General features: G+C 41.7%; 2 protein-coding genes across 2 annotated transcripts in view; both read left to right on the forward strand.

The window, feature by feature from the left end:
• Window positions 1-9628, forward strand: part of LOC119426842 (ATP-dependent 6-phosphofructokinase, platelet type) — a 97653-nt gene that overhangs the window by 44847 nt on the left and 43178 nt on the right. The window lies entirely within an intron of this gene.
• LOC119426494 (ATP-dependent 6-phosphofructokinase, platelet type) overlaps window positions 2089-9628 on the forward strand; it is a 10638-nt gene continuing 3098 nt past the window's right edge. The window contains exons 1-4 of the mRNA XM_037694049.1: window positions 2089-2336; window positions 4069-4142; window positions 6180-6260; window positions 8456-8645. Coding sequence (XP_037549977.1) covers window positions 2243-2336; window positions 4069-4142; window positions 6180-6260; window positions 8456-8645 — 439 coding nt within the window. The 5' untranslated portion in view covers window positions 2089-2242. The remainder of the gene's footprint in view (window positions 2337-4068; window positions 4143-6179; window positions 6261-8455; window positions 8646-9628) is intronic.

The following is a 9628-nucleotide window of genomic DNA, read 5'->3' on the forward strand; positions in this document are numbered from 1 at the left end:
GCTCAATAATCCAGGTATAAAATCCAACATTTTTCAGTCAGGTCATCCCAACAGTTTCTTTTTTTGTGCTGAAACATTTTGCTTTCGATGTGGAAGGCTTCATCAGTCAAGGAAACACACAACAAAACTAATTCTTCCTCCAACAGCTTCCTCCAAAGTGGAACAAACCAGTTCTACTTGTGATTAGATGGTCTCTTTGGTACCTGGATTATTGAGCATGGACTTTGTTGTTTTCAACCAGTTTGACAAAAGACTGTCAATAAGGAAGAGGGCCGGCAATGGAGGAGGAGTGTACATGTCTTTTCAGTGGGACATTGAGGACTAGGACAACACCTGTGGAGTGGCAGACCAAGGTGGCTATTTACACTTTTTTTAAAAGGGGGACTAGAGTTTGTTCCAACTATTGTGGATCACACTTCTTGCCCTTTTCGGGAAAATTCACTCCAGGGTGTTGGAAAGAATGCTCAAACGAACTGTTAAACCTCAGATGTGGGATTCACTCAGTGTCGCATTCATCCTGATCATGGAACATTGGACCAGATCTGTGAGAGTAGCACTGGCTGCAGCTCCAAGATGGCCGCTGATGATCAACACCTGGCGGTCATCTCCCTGACGAGCTCCTACCACTACTTAAGGCTGCAGTCAAGTCTACTTGATGCAGGCTGCAGTCAAGTCTACTCGATGCTGGAGCATTGATTCCCCTCCCAGTACTGATGCTCTAAGCCCTTTGTTTCTAAAGTATTTGAAATACTTACCTTGTGGTTTTTGTGCCAGCAGCTCCTCGTTTGCCGTGCCCGTTCCAGTCCTGGTCACTCAGTTCCTGTCTGGTCTCTCGTGCCTTGCCTTCCGGATCTTGGATACCCGTGCTCGGACTCATGCCTCCTGGACCCGTTGGACTCACTCCAGTACCCAGGAAGCTGTAAGACAAAAACAACAAATTCAGTATCAACTCAACTGTGTCACTTACCTGCGCCTGCCTAAAGACTATTCCCCTCTTCCAGGAGTTCCGGTCCCAGGGCTTGTACATATTGTATATATCGAACACTGTAAATAAATAACACTTTTTGAATCCTGAGTCTTGAGTCGTTCTGGGTCTCGTTACAACTGGGTTGCCCGAAATTACAACAAGATCACCTTTAAAGAGTTGCTTTGGGGGTCATGGGGCTTTGACTCTCTATTCTCTGTGTGTTTTGTGGACCTGGAGAATCCTTATTCAGTGGGAGGTGCTGGGGGAGTATTTGGTGCCTGTGTTGCTTTTAAGGGCTATATCTGGTCCATGTATAACTAAAGCAAGAGCTGTCTTGGCACAAAATAGAGCTTGTTCTCAGGTTGGACACAGCCAGGGTTGTCTTTTTGTCACTGATCCTGTCTTATTTTTATAATTTAAAATGTCATTTTGGCTTTCTTGTGTTTGCAACTAAACAAACCAAATTAAAGAAACTAAAAATGATTTTAAATGGACAACATGAGACAAACTGCCGGATGGAACAAAAACATATTAAAGAAAAAGTCACGTGAAATGAAAAGCTCCATATTACTATTAATTAAAATACATGAAGCAAACATGTATGCAGTCTGAGCACAAATATACAAACAAAATTAACAAAAAATAAAATAAAATTAATAACAGAAAAGTTATCTAAAAACTACACAGACGTTTGTATTGTGTCAGATGTTTGATGAAATGGCATCTATGATATTTAAACACCAATAATAATAATAATAACAATAATAATAACAATTTTTAATTTCCCCGAGACCCGAAAAGTAAGAAACGGGTAAAGATTATGGATGGATGGATATTTATTACATTGAGTGCTATGTTATCACAAAGTGTCTGTGTTGGGCTGAGTTTGATGTGGTGGGCCTTGATATTTTCTTGTTTACATTTAAGAAAAACAGACAAAACTTTATTTTTAATTTTAATTTACGCCTCGGTAAATAGAGTCTGAACGGAACGCACACCTTCCACTGTATAATCCGCCCACACATGACTTCGGCTTATCTGATTGGTTTAAACTCAAACGACGCTACCATGAGAAGATTTGATTGGCCCAACGATGCGCCAATCACCGTAGTCACGCACATCGCCGGTTACATGCGGAACCAGAAGAAAGAGAGCCGAGGGGGCTGAGGAGAGTTGTCCTTCATCATTCCAGTACAGATTGTTCAGGCTGTTTCAAACTCCCCCTTTAGTATTTTTTGTTTATTTTAATTTAAATACTGTTCAACCGCCGAGAAAATGGCAAAGCCGGACAGCAAGAAAATATTCTTTGAAAACCTGTCGGGAGCAGGGAAAGCCATCGCGGTGCTGACGAGCGGAGGGGATGCTCAAGGTAAAATACTCAAAAATAGGATTTCACAGATAAATATATACCCGAGTAGTGCGGACAGGCCCCCACAGGGCGAAAATACACATTGCCATCTGTGTGACTCTGATATCTGGGAAGTAACTGTGTGTGATTTGTAATTATATGATGTTATGTGCCGCCTCAGGTCTAGCATAGTAACGCACTGTTGCTAGCTGCCATGCTAACGTGACGTATGTCGTTTTCCGGCTTAAGGCACCATCAAACTGTCTGAGCTTCTGAGGAAGATGTCAAGGTCAACCTGAGTCACGTCTTCCTGTTCACTGGATTTACTCTAACGTTACTATCACTGACTGTGCAGAGCTGTTTTTAATTCTCTCAGTGTGTCGGCTAAACACGAACAGGAAGTGTCGGTGTGTGTGGTGTACATGGCGCCACGGTGCTTGCCCGTCGACACGCAGCTCTGGGCAGCTGTGATGGCTCGCAGTGAGAGGAGGCTGCACAGTGCGGGCCGGCGGCGGGATGCCTGCATCCTGTGTACGTGATGAGCAGCACCCATCCGAGCTGTGCGTCAGAGAGGAAACTCTGGTCACGTGACGTACCGGCTCTTCTCTGATTGGCCTGGAGCAAATCCACGCTTAGCACGAACAGCTTCTAGTACAGTACATTTTTATTGGAAACGCACCCGAAATAAACCAGCTTAAAATACAGTGGGCACATCTGATAAACCATACTGACTTAATTTATTTTCTATTTGTGTTTAAGAACAATAAAGTAAAATCTGCACAGATTTATTTTTTTTGTGGCTTAATAATGAAATCGTATTCATTTTTTTTTTGTTCTTTTTTTTTCTTTCTTCCTCACAGATAATTGCAATAGTAATAAGTTCACAAATTACCACTTTGGAACTAAGCTTTAAAACATTAAAATATATGCATACAAGTAGAAAAGGGCAACAGACAAATGCACTGAGCAGATCCCACAGTAAGGTCCATGCAGGACACGAGCCGAGCGTTGGGATTAGAGGACATTGTGTTGTACTGGCTCAATCTTTTTGCTCACTGTGCTGAAGAACGGGCCAGTCATGCAGAAAGAAACTCTTTGAAAAAAACTTTGGCGAAGAAAAACAAAAGATACCTCGTGTTCTGAATCGGTGATTAAAGCCGAATGTGTATTTCTTTGTAGTTATGTAAGAAGATAACGGGTCATGGGTTGCTGCATCGCACAGCTAATCCTTCTCTAAAGTTTGCCTTTATGCTTCCAATTATACCTTTATATTTTATTATTTATAAAGTGGCGGTAGCTTCTCCAGGTGTTGTGAAGATTTTCTCTCTCCCGACCTGATCCAGTGTTGCTTAGTAACAACACTTCAGCAGTCCACTGGTTTCTGAGAACGTTGTTAGTTTACAGCTCTGGCAGCCAAGTTCTGTCTGTCCTGTGGTGCGTGAAGCAACATCTTTTGTCCTCACTGTTGGTGTTCCACCGTAACCCGCCGTATTGGCTTTCAGGTCACACCGATGGGTGTTCAGTTAACTTACCCACTTTGGACTGACTGCAGAGTGACTGGGAGGCCACCGAAAGGAGGAGTGGGAGAAATGTTTTGACCAAAAATGGCAGCATTGGTCTGCAATAAGAACAGGATGAACACGGATAGCTTGCAGAAAGTCTGATTGGGTCATGTCATTTTAGAGCCTACACATGTACGGTACTTTGTGTTTAGAGTTGTTCTTCTCATTGATTAACTTCTCCTTTTCTGCAGGAATGAATGCTGCAGTGCGCGCGGTGGTTCGAATGGGTCTATATGTGGGCGCCAAAGTTTATTTTATTCATGAGGTGAGCCCTCCCGTCATTACCTTTGTGACTCTGCAACACATTAGAACTTTGCTTGAATGTATCCATCCATTCGCAATCAGAGGGTCTCTGATTCCACCTAGACTGACCCAACGTGGCCCGTTTCTATTTCTTTAAAAAATATTCACAACCTGTTAATAAGAATAAACTTGTTGCAAAAACAGGCAACCAGAGGCAGTGTGCTTCATCCTCCCATGTTTTTTACAAGTCTGTGTTGTACATTTATAGAAGCAGTTTGGATGTAGACATTAGAGATTGGTCTGAAAATTTAAGGATGTGTAAATAATAAAAAAATATGTAATAAAAATAAAAAAAAGTTTGTGTAGAAGCCCTGGGACCTGGACACGTTGCCAGGATGAACCAACCCGTCAGCCAGCCATGTGTCTGACACTCGCAGCCAGTTTGGACTCACATGTTAACCTGCAGGAGAAAACCACGGCATGCATCATCCTTCCCACGAGCATATTGAACTCATTGTGCATCATTGTTGTATCTCAGTCTCTGCTGAACTGCAGAAATGGTTCTTTTCCTGCCGCAGATGTATAACAAGACTTAGGAAGTGAAAGCAGTGCCGTGATGCCAGCCCATGCGTGTATGTGCTGACATTGCATGCTGTTACATAACTGACTCAAGGTCTCAGCAGATGACCATGATGACGAGGCAGCACAGCTCCTCACGGAATGATGGACAGCCTTAAGCTTTTGAAATATTACTCTGGTTTGTAAAACAACAACAACTGGACTTCTGAAGCCGAAGACGTTTTGTGTGTTAGCTTTTTTTTTTTTTTGATTGACCATGACCTGGATTTTCAATTCAGTTTATTTATATGGCACCAAATCACAAAAAAGTTGTCTCAGGGCACTTTACAAAAACATTCACATTCATTCAACCTTTATTTAGACAGGTAAATCCCATTGAGCCTCGAGGACTCATTTACAAGAGAGACCTGATTTCAACAAAGAAAGATGACAACAATGGACAACAGCAACAACAATAAACAATTATAAAAAGTCATACTGCAGGTTTTTTTTTTTTTTACAAATAGGATGGCTAAAAGGAAAAGATAACAAAAAAAAAAAAGAAAAAACAGCTAGATTCTAAGGCGAATGTAGAAAACTAAAAACAGGAACATGTCTGCATTGGTCCCTACCAGGAGTCCAACAAAAACATTCACATGCATAGAAAAGCCATTTAGTAAAGTTCTCTATTTAAGGAATCCAGCAGACAAGTTGAATCTTGGCTTTGTTGCAGTCTCCCATCCTGAGCAAGCACAGTGGCAACAGTGGAAAGGAAAATTCCTTTTTAAAAGGAAGAAACCTTCAGCAGAACCAGGCTCAGGACAAGCGGCCCTCTGCTTTGACCGGCTGGTTGAGAGGACAGGAAGGAGAGACAGACGAACACAGACTGGTAGGTCCAGGTGTAGGTCCAGGTTAACCTGAAAGACAAAAATGCATTTTAGGATAGAAAAAAATAATTACAAATACAAAACAGGTTGAGCAGAGTAAGATTACTAAGAAACTTCACCAGCACTGTGTAGTTGGCTGGTTGGGATTTACCACACAGTGGTGCAGTTGGTAGAGCTGCAGCCTCAGTGAGAAGGTCGCCAGTTTGAATCCCAGCCGGGGGGGGGGGGGGGGGGGCGCTCTGGGTGGAGTTTGCTAGTTCTCTCTTTACTGTGTGAGTTTTCACCAGTTTCCTTCCACAAACCAAAAACATGCATGTTAAACTGACTGGACTATATTGTCCCTATGTGTGAGAGAGAGTAAATAGTTGTCTGTCTCCTTTGTCTCTCTGTGTCTCTGTGATGGACTGGAGACCTGTCCAGGGTGTCCCCCGCCTGTCACACAGTGACTGCTGGACATGGGCACCAGTGACCCACGTGACCCGAAATGGAAGAAGTGGGCAAAAGATGATGGCTGGATGGATTTACCACACAACACACCAGCTGAAAGTGTTCATGTTTGTTTGTTTTTTAAGCTCTGATATGAACTTACTAAACTTTCTCTCCTCTTTTCTCAGGGATATCAAGGTATGGTGGACGGTGGCCCGGACAACATAAAGGAAGCCACGTGGGAAAGTGTCTCCAGTATGCTACAAGTGGTGCGTTCGTACTACGAGCAGTGCTTCACACATTTAATGCAGTTTTTCTGAAACACAAACACTTGCTCTCTCATTTGTAGACTTATTTTTTAAAATGTACATTAAGATGTCGAGGTTTTCATTCCTTTTTTTGTTTTGTTGTCTGACAACTTGGAATCTGAAGTAATTTTACTTTGATTATATTTAAGTATCTTACACAAAATACTTAAAATAAAAAAAGTTCTATGCAATTTATTGAGACAAAGTAATGATAATGAAAATTTAAATAAAAAATAATGGCAGATGTCAACTTTTGAAAGAAGTTTGTCATTCGTTTGGAAAGAGCCGCCTACTCTTGACCATTTTTTTCCCTTTGGAGTCACTCGACGCGCCAGAGTGTGATAGTCACATGACCAGTTTTAGTCATTCTAACGGGAAAGACAGCCTCTCAGAGACTATTTTAATTTGTATCAAAAGTACAGATTTAATTTACACATCAGATTTTAAATTGTGTTGATAGGCCAAGGAAACCCAGTTGTGGTAAATAATCCAAGCCACATTTTTTTCTGAAAATCGTTGTCGTATCTGAAGTGCATTAGAGCGAGAGGCTGCAGCAAAGACGGGCAGTCTCAGGGACAAAACACCCCCATCACCCTCCACTTTCACCTCCCACCCCTGCCGAACATATCAACCACCTCCCCTCTCCTTTCTGATGGAGTCTCAAAAGTCATTGGTCAAGATCCAAAAATTCTACAGGAAAAAGAAAAAGATGCAGAAGTTGAGTGGAGTTCAGTGATAAAGTCACAGTGAGAGCAGGAGTGAGTCATGAGGTCTGAGAGATCTATGATGCATGTTTGGGTTTTATAGTTAGGGTGTAGTTTAGTGTGTTTAGTGTTTAGTCAGTTTTAGGTGTTTGAGTCAAAACAATGAGCTGATTTCTGAATGTGAGGAGGAGCTGCAGATCCAGAGGAGGGGGTCCAGAAACCCTCTGACTGGACCAACATTACCAAGCATCAGTTCTGAGCTCTGGAGAACAGAGGAGGCAAGGGAAGTCTGCGATTGTCATTATTGTATGTTCCCATATAATGGCAAAATTATTTATCTGCATTTAACCCATTGCACCTGGGATACACCCAGGTGGAGCAGTGGGCAGCTGTAGGCGCCCAAGGAGCAATTGGGGATTAGGTGCCTGGGAGTCAAATCGTGAATTTATGGTCCCCAGTTGGCTGCCCTACCTCTGCACCATCTCGGCCCCCTCATCCACAACATCCACAGGAGGACATGGATGTTGACCCAGAGGGTGTACTAATGGAGGAAAATACCCTTTAATTATTTTTTTTTTTTTTACCGTAAAATCAATATTTTGTCAATTTAAACAAAAATCTGTAGTGTAGAGTTTTTAAACAAAAAAAACCTTGAAGAATAAACTAAAATTAGATCTTTTTATTTCAGGCTGACGGCTCTAAGACTGACTAGATGTTTTTGTGGAAAATATTTAAAACTAGTATATTTAATCAGTTAAATAAGGTGGTTGATGTTAACGTGAATAGTCATAAAGTTAAAGGTTAAAACTGTCTTATTCAAATGTTCACAATATGATGCTTTAGATGTGGATCAGACTTCATGAGCTTGTCTGTAGTTACAGAAAACAAAGTGAAGTTTTTGAGCTGCATGCAGTCAAACCAGAGATTTTTAGTTTCTGTATTTGGCTCCATCTGTCTTTCCTTAAAGTCTCAAGTCTCTGCTGATGGGGAATAACTACATCCCCACAGATGGAGCATAGTGTTCTCAGCACGTTGAGGTTGAAGGAAACATGGGGCTTCAGAGAACATATGCATACGCAACACTTTCTTAGTTTATATTATTTTGGACTTGGTGAACACAAGTTTTTACACATTTATCTTTATTAATCGTAACTGTTTTGTGTTTCTCCATTACTTCGTCAAATTAAAGTTTAAATTCCAAGTTGTACTGTGCCAGAATAGTAAAAAGATGAAGAAAGTGTGCATTTTTGCAACCCACCGTAAGAAATGAGTGTCATGTGATTCAGAACATGATGCCGTCTTTTCTCAAACGGCATTTAACACCTGGTGTGTTTATCAGGACTGTGCTTTTTATTATTAAAGTAACACTGATTTCACAAAAATGAGTATAAAGTGGAGAGATGGGTTTGAGCCAAAGCATTTCATCTTGTTTCAATCCTGCGTTGTCATTAGGGCGGGACTGTTATCGGCAGCGCTCGCTGCAAAGACTTCCGGACCCACGAGGGGCGCTTGAAGGCGGCCCACAACCTGGTGCAGCGCGGCATCACCAACCTGTGTGTGATCGGTGGAGACGGCAGCCTGACTGGTGCCAACCTCTTCAGGGAGGAGTGGAGCGGGCTGCTGACGGAGCTGGTGGAGCAAGGTAGTGACTTTGCACTGATTCTGTTTTTCCCCGGATGAGTTGTTTGTTCTAGCTGCATTCTCTGATGTGTAACTTGATTGAAACAGTTTTTTTTTCTCTTTAAATATGATTTGTGGAAATGATGTAACGAGAGAAAAAAAACCCTTTATCTTAAGGTCTATAACTCTTTGTGTTTTTGTTTAGATCAGTAGTTTCTAATGTTTCCAATCCCGTGGTATTATAGCTCAAATATTATATATCGTAATTTCCGGACTATAAGCCGCTATTTTTTTTACAGGCTTTGAACCCTGCTGCTTATACAATGCTGCAAATAGTTTATAGATTTTTTTTTTTGATGCACTAATGAGCTTCCTGCCGCCAAAAACATTTAGCTTCGTCATACCCAGGTGCTCACATAGCTGCCCAATATATGTCTCTCCTGGGGGGTGGGTCCTTGTGAGAATACCTGTATAAATAAAGGTTTAAAAAAAAAGCATTACCAGTGAAATTACAGAACAGGTTAGAGTTGAACTAATGAAATGGGGAAGGGGAGGAGAGAAATGGAGGGGGAAATCCCCCCTGGGTGGGGGTGGGTGGGTGGGTGGGGTGGAATTTCCCCTGCATGCAAAGCATGTGAGTGGGGACTGACACGCCCACAGAGCAACTTTAGCTTGTGCAGGAGGAAGATGAAGATGGCGATCAATGACTTCCTGGCTACTATATATATATTTTTTTTTAACCAGCCGTGTTATCACTACTGTTCAGAAAAAGACTTTTACTGCACGGATACTTGTGGATGTTACCGGTACGTTTTGTAGCATTCTGCTGTGGTTGACCTCTGATCACATGGCCTCAGGGAGGGATTATGGGTAAAATGTATGTTCATTGTTAATCATTTCTGTTAGCTGTTTAGCATTGTTCTTTTAACAATTAGTCTGTTCTTGTTAGCCTGGTTTATGTGTTCATTATGTGTGAGTTTGTGTTCATTATGTGTTAGTTTGTGT

Source organism: Nematolebias whitei, chromosome 20 (assembly GCF_014905685.2).
Source record: "Nematolebias whitei isolate Nwh7 chromosome 20, NemWhi1, whole genome shotgun sequence".
Taxonomy (NCBI): domain Eukaryota; kingdom Metazoa; phylum Chordata; class Actinopteri; order Cyprinodontiformes; family Rivulidae; genus Nematolebias; species Nematolebias whitei.